The sequence below is a fragment of the Melozone crissalis genome, unplaced genomic scaffold (assembly GCF_028551555.1).
Source record: "Melozone crissalis strain CALT ecotype California unplaced genomic scaffold, PUWL_Pcris_2 ptg000036l_1, whole genome shotgun sequence".
Taxonomy (NCBI): Eukaryota; Metazoa; Chordata; class Aves; order Passeriformes; family Passerellidae; genus Melozone; species Melozone crissalis.
The window spans coordinates 3,379,966-3,398,138 of NW_026535814.1; the positions used below are offsets into that span (position 1 = coordinate 3,379,966).

Consider the following 18,173-nt stretch of genomic DNA (forward strand, 5'->3'; position numbering starts at 1 on the left):
ACATGTTCTTTGAATATGGCCTTGTTCTTTGGCTTTTATTTTTCATTTCAAAGCTGGAATTTGAAATGAAAAATACACTGACTGATAAGTTATATTGTCTTGCAGAATTTAAAACAGTGGAAATAATGCAGGAAAGGAAAATAATACAAAGGAATTTACTGAGTCAGCAGGAAATTTCTAGCCAGATATAGGGATAGATGCCAAATATGGCTTTATTTAATATCTTCATTAATTATCTGGAATTAATTAAATTTGCAGGTGACATTAAAGTGGGACAAACCACCAAGAGAAGTAAGGCATGAAAGAAATACAAAACAAGCTTCCAAGATTCACAGACCTGCAGCACAAAAGGGATTGTTATTACAATCCAGTTTGTCATCCTGCGCAACAAGGGCCACAACACAGCTAGATTTAATTAGGAAGACTGTGAGATAATATTGTTTGGGGGGGTGTTGGGAGGAAATAATCTACTACATTCACATTTAGTACATTTAGTATCACTGGGGAAAGGAAAATTGAGAGCACTAAAAGACTTTGAGAGATACATGAACATTAGCAGGTACTAAATTCAAAGAAACTTTAGAAAAAACAAATCTAGTACCACTTAGGTTGCATTGACCAAAATGCTGCATAGCAGAACAAAGATACTGAAGTTCAACCCGAACTAATGTTAACTGCACCTAGAATACTGAGTTCAATCCTCAGCATACTGTCAAAGAAATGCTGATCAATAGAACTGAATTCAGATAGGCATAAAAAATAAATTAAAAAAAATAGAGCAGCTAGTTACACAAGCTGAGCTACAAAAAACAAGAGGATGAAAATATGAGAACAATTGCTAAAGATCAAAAAACTCCTCATGCAGAAATCTAAATGTTCACTGCGTAATGTATGGATTTTTAAATGATGCAAAGAAGTTACAAAAATATAAAATTACTGAGACGAACTCTAGAAAAATTTCTGCAAAGAAATGCATAAAGTGCTGTTCCTTTGACCACCAAATCCCACAGGCAACAAATATGTATTTCCAAGTAACTGGATTTTCTAGTAACCCTAACTTTCACTCATTTCCAGTTCTTTTTTTATTTCATAATTAACAAGCCAACTTTGGTGTCAAATTAGAAAATTAATATGAACGGTAGAATGAGACAAAAAAGTAATGACAGGTGGTGCCAACAATAACTATTCAGTATAAAATTCCAGGAAACATTGTCCTTTTCCTTTTGTAAAGAAGTGGGGAAGGGACACATGCACAGCTAGCTGCAGATCATGGCCTGAGCTGAATGAACATGAGATACCAGATTAGCAAATGACTAAGAGAAGCAAAACACAATGAGGCTGAGCATATTGTCTACAGCAAAGTAACAAGGAGTGATGAATATTCCAAACGTGTTTGTTCTGGAAGTGGTCAATGCTCAGCCTTTAACTGCTGCCATCCTCTATTATCATCCAGCAGCGAGGCTAGCAGGGATTCAGATGAACTGAGGAAGGGAATGCCTATATGGCATTTACAGTAAACCACCAAAAAATTTAAAAGGACACACAGCTAAGATACTATGAGCTGTATTGCAATCGTTTATCATTCCTCTGCCTCTTCCTATTAAAGCATCCTTCCGGATTGCTAGCTCTTTAGGACAAGGCATTGCTATGTGATTCCTTCCTACTGCAACACAAACAGATAATGACAATAAATGCTAGCATGTGAACTAATGATGCCAGTGTATGCTTGTCAGTTTATTTATTTAGGCTGAGTGGCCTAAAATGTTTATCTGCTCTCTGTTAGAATGGGCAATATATGCATACAAATGCATATATGTGTACACACACACACACACACACACACACACACTCACACACACACACACTCTTTATATATCAGAAAACCCAAATGCGATCAAGAAGTTGTTTCCAGTACAGCAAACACTGACATGAATATTTCAGTATTTTTTTGCTCAATCCACCATTTAATTTCCTTATGGTTGCAAACTCTCACCACAGGATCTGCTATGCCTGTTGCTTTCTACCTCAAGCTTGTGCATTTCAAAAAGCACTAGCAAAAAAAGAGTCCACTCTTTCCAAAAACAAGTCTGCTCCTCAATTCCTGTTATTCAGGGTCAATGGGACAAACCTGGTTGTGTGTACAGATTAGGGAACGAGAAGTCGGAGAGCAGTGCTATGGAAAGGGACCTGGGTGTCCTGGTCAATGGCAAGCTGAACATGAGTCAGCAGTACCTTGGCAGCCGGCATTCAGCCCTCCAGACGAGGGAGGGGACTGTCCCGCTCTGCTCTGTACTGGGGCAGCCTCACCTCAAGGGCTGGGGGCAGTTTTGGCACCACTATGTAAGAAAGATATAAAGCTATTAGAGATCATCCACAGTATGGTAATGATGATGATAAAGGGCCTTGAGGGGAAGCCATTTGAGGAGTGTCTGAGATCATTTGGTCTGTTCTCCTGGAGGAGACTCAGGGGAAAACTCACTGTGGTCTTCAACATCCTCAGGAGGGGATGAAGAGGAACCTCTTCAATTTTATGACCAGTGACAGGATCTGAGCAAATGGCAGAAAGCTGAGGAAGGGGAGATTTGGTTTGGGTATCAGGAAAAGGTTCTTTGCATAGAGATTGGTTGGGCAATGGAATAGGCTCCCAGGGAAGTGGTCACAGCACCAAGCCTGAGAGAACTCAAGAAGCATAGGGATAACACTCTCAGGGACATGTTGTGATTCTTGGGGCATCCTATGCCAGGAGTTGGACTTGATGATCCTGATGTGTCCCTTCCATTTCAGCATATACTTTGATTCTATGATTCTAACTAAAGAGGAAGGGAAAAAGTTGTTTGTCAACAGTGGTATTAGAGGTTTGACCTGGTTTTGGTTAAAACTCAGCTATTCCAGTGGAGTGAGCCTTAAGTCAGAGTAGCATAGAGTCCAGATAAATTAATCCAAAAAGTAGTCAAATTATTCATGGCTGAAAATATGCACCTGCATATGATGTCTTTCACAGGAACACAGACTCCTGGGTCACACCAAGTCTCAGCAAATTACTCACATAACTCTTGCCACGTGTGGGTCATGACTGGCAGCAGTTTTGCCTCAGTCCTTTTCCCAAGCAAGACTTCCTAATCCAATGGTGAGAGACCTAACTCCACCCTAAATTTATTCATGACCAGTTTTAATCCATTTGTTCCTGTGCTGACATTGTTCTTTGGCTTATAAGGCTCTCCCTCCCTGCTGTTTATTCTCCTGATGTATTTGCTGAGTGCTACCAATCCTTCTAAGCTTTCCTTTACCAGGCTGAACAAACCATGCTTTTAAGCTCAGTTTCTGCAGTAAATACAAAGCAGATGCTGAACCTTCTCTTTCTAGACATAGCTACCGAAGTTAACATAAGAGGACTAGCAATTAACATGGCTCTTTTTAAGGCTTATAAGCCTTAAAAGCATGTAGTATCTCTATGGCTTATGACAGCTAGGATCTGTCCATGCTGGCACCATGTCACAGCAGGTCTGAGGATCCTTCATTGTTTCTGGCAAAATATGCTTTCCATTGACTCAAGTGTATGAACACCTCTTCCCCATATCTTTTCCTTGACTTAATATTTACTTAATATTCCCCAATGTGTCAAATTACCTCAGATAAATCACAGCAGCATGCTGGACAGCATTAATACTCCCCTTCTTGGGACAGAAAGAGCAAAAACATCACAGTATCATATCTGACTCTTGTTATGTTACCTGGTCATTCACTTACAGCCAGTGGCAATGAAGCCAGTTGTCCAAGGGTTTCTCCAGCCCTGCTGTTCTCTGTTGATAAGGTCACTCTTTGTGCACAAATGCAGATGACTGACTAGTCAACACCTAACTGTCCTGGCATAGAACATAACTTTCTATTACTGCAGAAATTCTACTTCTGAATACTCCATTACTTAATGCCAGGATCCAATTTCAGGAGCACACAGTTAATTTGTGTGCCCACATCAGTAACAGGAATACTAAAAAAAATCAGCATCAAGGCTAGAGACCCTATTCCTGTCCAATCCTTTTTTATACAACCGACCACTGGTTCCTCCATTAGCTTCTCTTGTCCACCCTCATTTCTCATTTGATCTTTTTCAGATGAACAAGTACTTCTCCAAGAAGGAGAACAAAGGATAGTTGAAATAAATAACCAAACAGAATCAAGATATCATTTTTGCTTTCAGACTTGTTTTTCTGAATGTGAGCACTAAATTAGACCTGCTTCAAAAATATGCTATTGTAAGTGCCCAACACAGAAAAATCTAAGCCCTAAATCAGGTAGGGTTGAGTGAGATGACTTGTCTAAAGACTGGACATACAAGCCAAGTCCCCATTAACCTTCAAGACAGCATCCCACACTGCTCTCCCAACTGAAATTCAACATCTAAAGTGTCTTTTTTCCTTTTTTCTTTTTCCCCTCCCCCACAAATCTCACAAAGCTTTAAAGCACAGTGGTATTTTGCTTTTGTCTTCACAATAAGTATCCTGGTCACTGAGGTGTTTTCCTTCACAGCTCTCTACTTCCAGCTCTTTCCCATGCTTCCTACAGCCATCACAGATCTTATGTTATCTCTACCACACATCAGTAGACATATTTCGATTTAACATGTCATCCAGGGGAATTAAGAATTGCATGTCCACAGTACCCACTCATCAATTTTCCAGGCAAACTGAATAAAAAAGTAAGTAGATATATTTATATAAGAATTTATAAAAAGCCAAATATAACAAACTATTCAGTCTGAGACTTCAGGAAATTAAATTAATGAAAAACTAATGACAGGTTCACAGCCTAGCCATTAAGTTTCTTAGATTGCATTTTGCCTGTGCCAGAATAATGATGCAGCCTCAGAGACTCACAGGTAGCTCAGCAGGTGCCTGTCTATCATCATTATTTTGGCACCTATCAGTGCCAGTCAGGGCCAGGCCCTTGCCATACTCAGCACAATACAGCAAAATGAAGTGGCAACATATTGCAGAGAGGATCTCAAAATGATGGACCAAGAATATTTCAAATTGCCAAAATTTGCAGATTTGATGGAATTGGAAGTCTACAGTACATACAGTAATTTGAACAGTGTGTTTTAAGAGCTCTCATTGTAAAAAAGCTTGCTAAAAGGACACCCTCTCCCCATTTTACCTACACCTTTGTGCAAATTATCAATACATACACCCAATATTTTAGCCAAAAGAACCATAATGAATAGTTTATACCTGCTGGAGACAACCTACTTTCCTTCTCCTAATTATTACATTCCTGTGTGTAGTTCGTATTTCCACAGCAGTATGAATGATGTAGGATGGAGATACTATTAATGATTCTCACAATTTTATCATTATTCCCATGATGTTTGATATTTTTTTAAAAGGTAGTGTTTAACTAATTGAAACAAAAAAAAGCTGTAACTCTAGTTATAAGATTATGAGGAAATAACTGAAAATGCAGGGGTCTCAGAAATATAGGAAGCAAACAGCAGAAGTGTTCCGCAAAGATTCTTCTGTGTGGGTCTTTCATGCAGGCAATGACAAGGAAAAACATTATTTTTAAAGCAAAATAATTGTAAACCCATAAAATTTGGCAAGAAAACTCAAAGGAGGCGTTGTACCAGAAACTTCTTATTTTCTGTAAACTAAATATAAAATTGACTCCATCAACTTGAAATTCTCACTTCTGTTAAATTTCATAAAATTATTATAAGCTTGGAGTTGGGAAAGTTCCACAATTTACCATCAAGTAAAGCAAACTGATTCTCAAAATAAATCCCTGACTATACTATGCAAGGGATAACAGAATTAAGAAGCTGAGATATGTTCACGAATCATAGCTTGAGTTTTTCAAAATCAGTAATAAGCAATTAGCAAAACACAATGACCCAACAATTATTTTTAGTGCTGTGCATTCAAAAGTAATTTACGTGCAGATATTATCACATACATGTTTTATTGCACACCACAATTACACAAAGTTTAATTTAGTAAATATTAAGATACATTCTAACATACGGCTTATGATTTACCATTTGTAATTCAACCTATAAACAACAGAACAATAAAACTTAGTGCATTTATTGGTGAAACTTTATTTTCCACACATTTTAATCACTTTCAGTTATTCCCCTAGTAATCTATGACACAAGAAGGTACAGAAAATGCGTGCCTATGTTGCAGTAAAAGTTTTTGTGTATTTGAGTATGATATTGCAGACTCACCCTATTTGTCTTAGTATTCTGCAATCACAGACATAAGAAAATGTAGATCAAAAAGCTGCAAAGATCAATAAAATTTTTACTTCAAGTGGCATGTATTTGAAAATTGCAGCCAAGCCTTACCTGTTTGTTTAATGAAGGATTTCCAAAAGTCAGCCTTATTTTCATGGTGAGAAGAGATTTGGAATGAAGAACAAAATTTGGACAACAAAGTTTTGTAAATAAAAATAATCCTCCTTTTATACCAATTTCATATGTGATGGTTGTACCTGCTCTCTTTCACTATGTGTTTCCCAACAAAGTGCATGCCAATCAAGGGACAAGGCAGAGCAGCACTGCCTTTCTTATGCTACCTCCCTCAGCAGCCTCAGACAAAGGAGCACCTGGATGGGTACTGCCTGTGGAAGGCTGAATATTGTTCTCTGCCTTTTCCTGGGAGAGCAGTCGCTGCTTCCACACAATGGTATGAACGTCTATGAACAAGACTTTGCCTAATATCAGCTTTCATTGGGTTTTTCTGTTTAAGGCCAGAACATCCTGTTTTCATCAGGAGCCTTACACCACGATGAAGTGGCAAGCTGTAGCTGAAATGACTGCAAGCCATCATGAGAGACCCCACAGCACTGAACATGGAAAGTTGACTAAGAAGATATTAATTAAAACCACATTTTTTAAAATATATTTTTGCTTGTTTTCTTTTTCCCTGCAGGCAAAATAAAATTCAGAGGGCTCAGGCAGAAACCTTCACTCGAAATTAAAGCCATATGCTTCACACTGCTCTCCTGTAAGAGGCACAAATGCAGAAGGAGCAGCTGTGCAACAGGTTTCCATAACAACTGTAACCTACAATTTCATGAATCAGTTAACCCAAAAACTTGCAAAGGAAGTGTAGAGGTGGTACAGTTGCTATATGGTGTAGCTGCTCTATCAACCTCATCATCACCCCCACATGAATCAGAGAAGAAAGTGAAGCGATTGAAAATTTATTTGTCATAAGACAGTAATTGCCCATCAGCTGCTCTGTTTCTTTTTGGAGCTCATTGCAATTACTAAATGCCGTACGGATATAAAGTTTAAGAGAAAGGAGATGATAACAAAATAAAACCTTACAATGAATATTGTGATGAAATAGTTCAAGGTTTATTTCAATTATATGTTGTTCAGTGTATGAATTATTTAATCAAACTGCTTTTACTAGTACTCAAATATCAAACTACCTCTTTGATTTTTTAGGAAACATTGAGTTGCATTAAAAATATATTTCAAGTCCAGTTTTGCGTGACAGATATGTGATGTGTCAATGGATATGTATTATATTCCTCCTCTCAGGCATGCATCTCCTGCAGAGACAGCAGACTACAGAAGCTGACCCTTACTGAAACCATCTTGTCTTTCTGACAAAGATACTTCTTAACTTCTTACTTACTGGTTGCTTCCTGCAATTGCTAAAAATTTTTGCTCAGCTTGTGATAACTTCACAGGCCCTGAGCACCCTGACCCTGGAAACCCCAAGGTCAGAAGTCAAGTCCTGCTCTGAAACATCAGCGTGCTTCATATTAAAGTAGAACAAAAGTGAAGAAATATCCACCAGTGTGACAAGAAAAACAGGGAAAATGGGAATGACACCTTGGTCATCTGTTACCCAGGCCACCTCAAGCCATTGTCTGAAATGGGATGGAAAAACTCTCCAAGCCTCCTTCAAGTCAGCACTCTGTTTAGGAAACACTGAGAAAAGTCTCCAGTTGCCCTCTGCTGTGTGTCTCTGGGCATCTGGTGACCAAAACAATGTGGCTTTACGAAATCTAAAGAAATTCTGCCAAATCTTTACTTTGGACCCACAAGTCGCACCAGAATAACCCGGGCTGAAACACAAAGCAGGTGAAACCCACACATCAGGAAAGCCAAGACAGAACAATGGCTCCCTAACGTTCATGACATTTCAAGAGCAACAGGCACATGCAATGCAACACATCTTTCGCCCATAGATGAGGTTACAGAAAGAGTTATTCACCTTCAAGGTGAATATTCACTTCAAAATTTAGTTTTGAGACTATTCATTGAGAAGGTAATAAAACACCTGTGAAAAATTATCAATTCTCAAATGATCTTCAGATCAGGAAAATGAACTGTTTCTCAAGTCTCAAACCTGTACACATCATGTGTATTTTGCACACACTCTTCCAGGACCTCAGAGACAATGAAAATGGCATCAATTTCAACAACAAAAAAGGGGGGTTTAGGAAAATCTCAAGTTCTTAAAATAATACCAGTGGCCATTGTCTGGACTGTTATTGCTACTTGGAGCAACGTAAGACTAACACCAACATGCTCATGGCATGCTTTTTCTTAACGAAGTCATTCATCTCATGTTCAGGCAGGAAACACCTTAATCAACTTTCAGTTAGATTAAATGAATATGTTGTAGACAAAAGATGTACATATATGTCTGCTGTTTCCTGTGTCTATAAAACCAGTTCTAACGCTCTGCAATTTAACTTTCCACAATAAACAGGACCCTTACTTCTCTGTAGTTTTCTTCAATAAAACATATCGGGATTACACTACTGTTTTAAAATCATATGAAGAGACTGTAGCTACACTGACAGAATGATACACAAGTTTAACAGGCAGCTTGGTATACCAGATGGGGTCGAGAGATCTGCCTTTAGAGAAAAGAGTGAAAAACTGACAAACTAGATGTTCAGCAGTTTCAGCACCAGATGTAGAACAGCTTTACACTGAGCAAAGTTTTTCCCGCCTTATATCGCTACAGAGCCTAATAAATGGGAAAACAGAAGTCCTTCCAGCAAGTTCTCCAGATCTTTGTAGAAAAACTGCAAAAACTGAATAAAACTGCCATATTTCCCTGCACATTCTGTTCCAATCTATATACAAAAAGCTGCATTTGTGTCTGTGACTTTGCTTCAAAACTGTTCTTATATGTCCTTAGTCTCATATGCCCCCAGGTCTTTCTGCCCCACAGCAGAAACTGGTGCCTTTCAGCACACAGTCTGGACAAGAAAGATGCAGCATGTTCTGTTTCCCCACAGTCTTTCAGGTTCATGCACACTTGGGACTTTACTATCTATCTCAAAACTAGAAAAGATACAGCGACCTTCTGGCTGCAAAGAAATCCTGACCAACATGTACATGACCACTGGCATCTGTTTCTACCAAGCTACTTTCAATAACATGATCACAAAGAATGTAGAAATCTGTGACAGTCTTGAGAAAAGACAGCAATAGAGAATTCACACTTACCAACTCTACAAAGGCAAGTCCACCATAACTGTGAGCAACAAAAAATACATTCTCTGCAGCTGACTGGGAAATAAAATGGTCCCAAACATAAATCGCATGTTCTTCAGGAGAGCCATTATCCTGCAGAAAGAAATAATGTTTGTGACAATTATCTTTTAAAAAATGGCAATTCTGTCTAAAAATGTGTTCCTATATGTTAGAATGTTTTGTTAAAATAAAGATTAAATGAATACACACTAGAGTATCAAAAAGAGAACTGATCCTTTTGTCTAAATAAAGGCAGTAAAACTGTTGCTTTCTGAGCATACTTTAGTAAGTATAATAAAATTATGCATCTGCAAAATTTTACGTAAATACCATGACGACAATTCTGCTAAACAGAGCCATTCATAGGAATTATGAGTCATAGCTCAGATTTTCCCTCTTTTGACAACTCTTTCGTCAAATGTTTGTTCACTGAGGGTTTGTTTAAAGTACTTGTGCCTTAGATTGGTAAATAAAAACAGGTAAGAACAATAAAAATACATAATTGTAGAATAATTTTGGTTGGTAAAGACCTGTAATTTCAATTTTTACCTTTTTTTTTCATACTATGAGGCATTGGAAACTTGAACTAAGATTAAAATTATGGTATTTGCAACTACTCTTTCAAATCTTACTTTTTGTGACTGTAGACTATGAGACATGGTGCAAAGAAAACAACTCTTGACTGGTGGCAGCCATTACTTTGGAGTTTTTCGTAGCTAGGGGACCATGTTTTCTTACTATTGAATAAGATTTTGTCAAAGTCAGCCAGTGTAAGAGTCACAGAAGGCACTAGAGAGACACACATTGATTTTAGTGCAGTCTCATCAAAACTCACGGTTGTGTACCTGTATCCTTGAGGCTCTTGGAAAGAACTATACCCCTCTAGTATTCCCTTTTTCTTGAGTTCTTGAGGTCATAACTACAAATTTGGTATAGTTTCAGGCAACAAGAATAAGATGCTCTGCTAGGCACCCTGTTCTGCCAGCATTTCACACAACCAGGATAACAATGTTGGCTCTTTCCAGACTCTTGAATGCCAGAAAGAGCTGATCAGTCAAGGTAATGTAATTTCCTAAAGTTTGCGTCCCTTTTCCCTTCGGTTGGTGCCAGCAACAACTTCATATCCTTAGCTCACTCAGACACAGACAAGAAAAGCCTGGTTTCCTTAGGAGAAAGAAAGCACAAACCAGTAAAAGCCACTGGTAATCAGAAGCTGCTAATTATACAGTGTGAATTATTGAAATTTATCAAGAATGTTGAGGTGATCTAGATCTCAATTCCATTCTGCAACTAGCTTTGGGGATTTAAGTTCTTGTGTTTAAAATCAGTGGGAAGAGACATACCTAAATAATGTGGTTGATTCTGGCTTTTATTTCTATTCTCATGCCCTGTTTTCTAAGAGTTAGTAAGAGTGAGATGGCAACAAATATCTTATGGATCCCGACTCAAAGTTTTTAGAATAATGGTTCTGCTTCAGCAGCAGTTATTTTAAGACAGAAAAATCTGAGTTTCTTCTTCTCCTGGACAGATTCTGCTCTTCATTGACTATGACAGAATGTAGTTTTAACTAATTCTGTATCACCTATTGTAAACTATCTCAGTATAGGAAAGGACTTATTTCAAAACAGTTTGTTGCTGTTTTAAAATTTGATTGTATAGATCTGCACAGAAAGTAAAGACTCCTCCTTTGTGAGGAATGAGGGAAATTTTTTAGAAGCAATTACATAAAGAAAATATGATTGACAAACCAGTTATTAAGATAAAGCTGAAGTACAACTTGAACCAGAGTTTCCTATGCAAAAATGATGTGCTCTGTACAGAAAAAAAGTACATTAAAACACTGAGAAAGTTTCAGAATGACTGATTTATCTAAAAGATTTATCTTAGTTATGTACCCAGGAGGTACTTATTTTTCAATAATAATGTTGGCATTGATACTTTTAACAGCAATTTTTGTATAGATGCTCAATGCAGTTTAAACAATCTAAGAAAAAGAGACTTTTTTTTTCTGCATACTATAGCATTTTCAGGTTACTTTGGATTTATTATTTGAGACACTGCTAGTAAAAGCATACCATTTTAAGTTCCACAAGACTAAGACATCAGAAGCAAAAGATGGGCTGAGTTCAGAAGCAAAAAGCTTCTGAACTCAACCAAAAAAGCTTTCACCAATCAAAGCATAACCAGTGGTCTAGTAAACTAAATTAGTAACTTCACATCTTCACAGTCTAGTACAAAGATTCAACAGGATTCTATAAATGCAAATAGAAATGAGCTAGAACGAGTTAAATATAGACTGTCACTTCCTTTATTACCAGTTTAAAAAAAAAAACAAACCATAAAGTGTCAGGATAAACTGGGTTGCTGTACACTCTGCTAAAACCCTAAATAAGGTAAGAAAAGCACATATGTGTAAGGAGTCTGGAGGAGTCCTAAATGCTTAGAAAAAAAGCCCTTTCTTCAGAGCATCTGCTTATTTTTCTCCCTTGTAACTAGCCCATATTACAAACACCTCAGACCTGGCTCCAGGTGTGTACATGGAAAATCCAGCTGAAGGAGCAGTACACAGCTGATCTCCTTAGGATTTCAAATTGCACTGGGTCTCTGAGGTTTAACCTCTACTGCCTGGCTTGGATTAAATTATAAGACAGGATGCTGCATTTTCAGCATGAAAGGTGACAGTCTCAGGCAGCTGTTGCTTTCTGTAATTTCACTGAAGCTAAACTGAATGCACTTATATAGAACATTGTTAAGTTATTTGATAGAGAGGGGGTCTTCCAGTCAGAGTTTACATAATTATCTACACAAGTGTACAGAAATTACACAAGTGTACAGAAATGAATGGACATTAGCCTGGAAAAATCACTATATATACCTCAAAAGGCACCTTAGGCTGAATGCATTCTCGTTTGTGAAACAGATTGAGCTGGAGACGTGCAGGAAAACTTGAACTTCGACTTCCCACTGTGAAAGCTGGTCACCTACAGCAGGTAATTCTATATCAAAATAAGTGGTCTGGTTCTTTGGAGTTGTCGGTCTCCATCCCTCTGAAAACCCTTCCTCTTGATCATTATATATACAATTAGACATGAAGGGAAGAAAAGATTAAAACTGTATGATGTGAAAAGGCCCTAGTGCAATGTTTAAGCAATGCAAAGCAATCCAAACAAGGCTACTCCTGGGCCATCCATTGGGCAGAAACGTGGAGGGAGTGAACTCATATTTTGGTCTGCCATTTTTTCCAGCATGGCTAGTGATAGGAGTTGAAAGGTATATAACATTTTAATAGTTGGAGCCATTAGGTATACAGAGATAAGCAGTATGCACACTGTGAATACAATATGACATTCTGTTGCATTCAAAAAACAGGTTAAATTTACCAATGTAATATCACAGTCATTAATTGTTAAATACCAGGTTGGAGTGATGCAGCAATTGAAGCCTTATCAACTATGCCAGATCCTAACACCTAGACATTGCAAGGTCTGCAGTTATGATGGACTACCTGAGTCGATAACACATGGAATTGTCTAAACAACATTTGCATATTTGTGTAATTATTTCCTAAGGTTAATTAGCTCCTGCAAAGCAGCTTGCCCTTTGAGACTGCTTACTGTGACAGGTTCACATATTTTGTGTTTCAGTGCCAAATTTTACTTATTTCTTTGTTTTTTCCTTTTTTATTTTTTTCCCTCCGAAGTAGCCTGTTGCCAGAAAGTCATAGGCCTTGAGGCCTTGAATCTGGAGGCATTGAACCACTATTAGCTTTACTGAGGCAGAGCAGCTCAGATCCCCATCTTGAACTTCTAATACATCAAAATAAAAAAAGTCACATAAAGAAAAAAAATAAAGACTACAAAATTAAGTTTTCAGATCTGGTAACCTTCTACTTTCAGGGATTTTTTTAAATCAAGAAGTAGGAATCACATTTTTCTGAGACAAGGGAAAGCACACAAATAGGGAAATATGCCATACAGCTTTTAAAGAATTTATTTGAAGGTGATTTCTCTAATTACCATTTATCACAGCAAAACAATTTCTCCTTCTAGCTTGATAAGCTACTACAAACAAGTATGGTACATGAGTTAAATACGGGAGAACAGAATTGCACACTGGCTGGGAGACCAGAAGGATACAGAAGGCTCTGATCTCCTGTCCCTGGAGATTCTAGATCTTACCCACCAGTAATACCTTGACAGTTGTGCACAGCTTGTCCCATTGCCTCAAGGAGCCTTGGGGCAGGTAAACTTTTGCAATTCACTCCAACCCTTCCAAAAAATCATGACACTTAAATTCAGATAAGTATAAAAATATCCTGTTACAACAGCACCTTTCATGAGTCCTAAATGATGCTTATCACCTGTTGCATTTTTCTCACTCATTTTGCAAATATTTGCCTTACATGAGACAAAAACCTTTTCACTAGGGAGAACAAAATGAAACTATACAATGGGTTACTACCACCAGAGCAGCTCCAAAATTTCCATGCAGGACGTGGTCTAAGGGGCTTTTGTCATGGTTCAAGAATGTTACTCCCTAATTTAGTGATACCCCCAACCAAGACTAATCCAAACCAGACACTGCTCCTCCCACTGCTCTTCTGCTCTTTGTGTCTGGTGGGAGACACAAAAGACAGAGGTTATGGGTTGAAATAAGAAGAATTTACTGGAAACAGTAACGAAATAAGAAAACAAACAGTAACAGTAACACTTAATAAGAAAGGTACAGAAAAAAGAGGGTGATTTACAGGCAAAAAATGCTCATGAGCCCAAGCTGACCCAGTGTGACCCACAAATGAACAAAATGGCAGACAGATCCTTTTCACTCATGCTCTTCTTCCTGACCACAAGCCATTCACCTTCCTTCTGGGAAGCATTTCTGCCCTGACAGTGACAAGAGGTAATACAGAATAATAATCTAGACATGCCCACATGGCTCCAGACTCCGTCCCCTCACAGTTACTGTGAAAAAATTAGCTGTCCTGGCTGAGAACCAGGATAGCTTCAAGGGCAATAAAGCTGAAACACAAGCAAAAAAACCAGCCAGTATGTGATTTTTCCCCCATAGCAAAGACAGTGGCTATGGCATTACAACCACAGAGGAGGATTAAAGAGAGAATATAAACTGAAAACAGGAAAGGAAGTATGCACTTTGTATTAATATATTTCTGCAGCATGAGTACATGAAGATAAGACTTGAAAGTGTCTAGACCAGGACATTTAACCACATTTTGACTTTAACTGAGAAATTCCAGTGTATTAGGAAGCATCCCATCTACCTGAAAATCTTTCTTACCTTTTCAATCACAGAGTTGAGAGAATTCTTGCACAGTTATTTGGGAAAGGTTCCCTACTACAATACAAGAGGTGATCCCAGGAGACAGCGGGGATCTTTTATTAACAGTAGGAATTGTATTTCTGCTTTACTTACTGACAAGAGGCAATGCTAATCTGTATGCTACATAGATGGAGATATGTAAAAATGAAGATGGGTTGGCTCTTTCACAATTCTTACATAACTGGGCTTTCAGGAAGCATGGCTTTCAGGAACCATGCCATAGCAGTATCTTCTGTACAGGGGCAATTGCAGCTGTGTGAAACCAGACAAAAGGATGCTGCAGAAACAAGCACCAAGACCATCTCAGCAACAAAGCAGTTGTGAGCGGGGGAGATAGTGGAGGAAAAAGTGACAATGGAGGCAAATTATCCCAAATCTTAAATCTGACATGTATCTGAAATTCAGTTTAGCAGGTCATGTAAAGAACACAGGAAAGCAAGGATGATGAAGACTGGGCACTGAGTCAACCAAGTAATTTTAGTTGTTGTGTCCTGAGTGAGACAACTTAAGAGAAAATAAGAGAAGAGATGAAACCATAGGCAGTTGATGCTCTGGCCTTGAAAGTCTGAATAGAGGACACATTTCTTTCCTCCCTTATGGGCTCTGCATGGATTTTACTTGCATACTTTGCCATATTAAAACCACAATATTCAGTAGGATTTGAATCTTTTTAAGGGCACTTTCTGAGTTAGGGGCAAGATACATACTCTGGCAGCAGGCAGCAGGCAGTTTTGAGACAGGAGGAGAGATGAGGTATCACAACAGCTAAGTCTGGTCATTTGTGGAGTTGCAGCATACAAATAGCACAGCCAAGGTTGTTATCTGGCACACGCCTTCAGAAAGCAATATGGGAAAGTGACTTGAAGTTGGTTTTTTTTGTATTACAGATCTCAGTTTATTCCCAAATCTATTTGAGACGTTTCTGTTTCAATTTCTTCTACCTATTCTGTGAATTGGGCTGGTCATGGAAGTGCTCCCCATATTGCTTATGAAGACCCTTATGAAGTAACGTTGTATGCACAGAGTCAGCAGCACAAAGGAAGACTAGAAATCTTACATTTTGCAGTTAAATGTTCATGATACTAAGTTAAAGATAGTCCCACCACCAAAACTGCCAACAATTTATCAGGAAAGCTTGCAATCTCAACAGTCCTACTAAAACAAGAAGTATTCCATGGAACATGCAATATTAGGCATATCAAATAGCCAAATAAAAGATGTAAATCAAAAATGCATTCGGTGGACTGATACAAAATTTAAATTTCCTCCACCAGTCCAGGGGGGATGAAGAGCTGGTTTGGGACAAAGTGGTGATAACGTGGGATGACATTCATGGCATGACAAAGCATTTTGCTATGGTACAACTCTTGAGATTATGCTTAAAATTACAAGTTTTAGCTAATGCAAGACTGATGCCTAACCACGGTTTTTATGCTTTGTGTTTGGGCTCCTCCCCAGGGCTCCTGCTCTCCCTAGCTCCCACCACAATTACCACTGAAGATGACTTCAGATCCTGTCCCACTTTCCCCACTTCAAATGCAAGCTGGGCTTTCCCTGGTGAGAGTGGTCAGGAAATAAAATTCAGATTTATGCTATATATATATATATGTGCAACAGAGCAAGCTTGGATCCTAACATGCTAGGGCTAGGGCAGCAGGAGGGAGTTACTTTTCTGCTTTATACTCCAGCTTTATGGCACACAACACAAGAGAAAAAAAAAAAAAGGCAATTCCAAGACAGAGCATTTTCTCCAAAAGCATTTTTCCAGCTAAACCCTCAATCACTACAGTTCCGAACCAAAAACCTAAAGCAACTTCTGGATTAAAAAACCCCAAACCACTCTCATCTCCTGTTTCCAAGGTGCTCCAATCACCTCTGCCTGGTGAGGAACAAGCTGGAAATCAAAACACTTTCCACTCTCTTGACCACAGGCCCTGCCCCCAAGCCTTCACTTAAAATATTTCAACAGTTCTGAAACCTGCTCAGCAATGCCCTGAAACCACAGAGCAACACAGTCAGTGCCCACAACACCTCTCCAGAGAGGTGCCAGTGGTCTCAGCTGCATTACTGCCTCACTGGTTTAATACTATACTTCCTTTTTGGCAAATGTGGGACTTCATAGGAGGCCTTCAGAGCACCACCATGTCAGAAGCATGTAGATGTTACATGATATATGAGCATTTTTAGGAGCCTGGTGTTGCAGATGGAATTTCTTATATTTGCACTGGAACTGAGAGTTAAACAGGGTGAGTTTGGATTGGATCTGTGCAAAAATAAAGAAAGCAGCAAACGTTATCTATGTCCTTCACTCTGCAATGACTCAGCCTCTCTGCATGGCAAATACCTTCTGCTTCTCTGTTCAAATGCTCTCCTTACTTCTTCAGCTTTTTATTTGGAAATTCACGTGGCTTTGTAACCTGAAAGGGTTTGCTGTTTACAAAGTAAATCCTGGATTTCAGGCTTAATTAAGTCTCAAATATTATTATATTGACTTTAATAAAGTATCTGCTTGTCAGCCAGAGTAAGACAATTTTATCAGGCAGTTGTTCAAGTCTGGGTTTTCCCATTATTACTTCTGTTGGAGTCTGGCAACTCTTGCCATCACCACCCAACTGTCTTCTAGTAAAGTGCAGGAAAGGAGATCAAAACCAACAAAAAATCAGGCAAAATCAGTTATTCAGTGGCTTTTAACTATGACCTTCACCAGTAAGTTAATTAAGAGAAAAACGTAAGTAGACACAAATATGATATTCGTCTTTTTTAGTCTGGGCACAGGAAAATTGCTGACTCACTGAGATGAAAAAGTTGCAGGAGAAGAAAATAAATAGGAGAAAGGAGGGTAATTAATCAGAGGAAGTTTTACTTAAGAAAAAAGCCAACTGCTTTCCCTTTTAGCTCTCTGACAGACATCTTGATTTTTGTGTATTTTTTCCCTTTTCCATATAACTTGCAGGGTTCCAGGCGGACTTACACATTCTAATTTAAGTAACAACTACAGCAGTTTGGCCAAAGATATTCCAATTGGTAAAAATACTCAAAGACTGCAAAGCTGCATTTCAGTACTGTTACAGATACCTACATTTTACATTTTTTTACGTCTCATTTTACTTTTTTTTTTCCAAACTACTCAATCTCAGGGACTGAGATTCTGCCCACAATGTATTTCTGCCTAAAACATAATACACCAAAACAAACAATGACTTTTGTATGATCAAATTATGGGAAGAAAAGAGTATTTCCTAAACAAACCATCAGATTGTATCTTCACAGATAACCTCCTTAGGAGCCATGTTTCTGGCAATTAAGAGATTAATTGTGAGAGCAAATA

General features: G+C 38.4%; 1 protein-coding gene across 3 annotated transcripts in view; it reads right to left on the reverse strand.

The window, feature by feature from the left end:
- Positions 1 to 18,173, reverse strand: part of FAM172A (family with sequence similarity 172 member A) — a 257,672-nt gene that overhangs the window by 96,612 nt on the left and 142,887 nt on the right. For all 3 annotated transcript variants that reach the window (XM_054283356.1, XM_054283357.1, XM_054283355.1), the window contains one exon: positions 9,482 to 9,601. In XM_054283356.1, the coding sequence (XP_054139331.1) occupies positions 9,482 to 9,601 (120 nt within the window). The remainder of the gene's footprint in view (positions 1 to 9,481; positions 9,602 to 18,173) is intronic.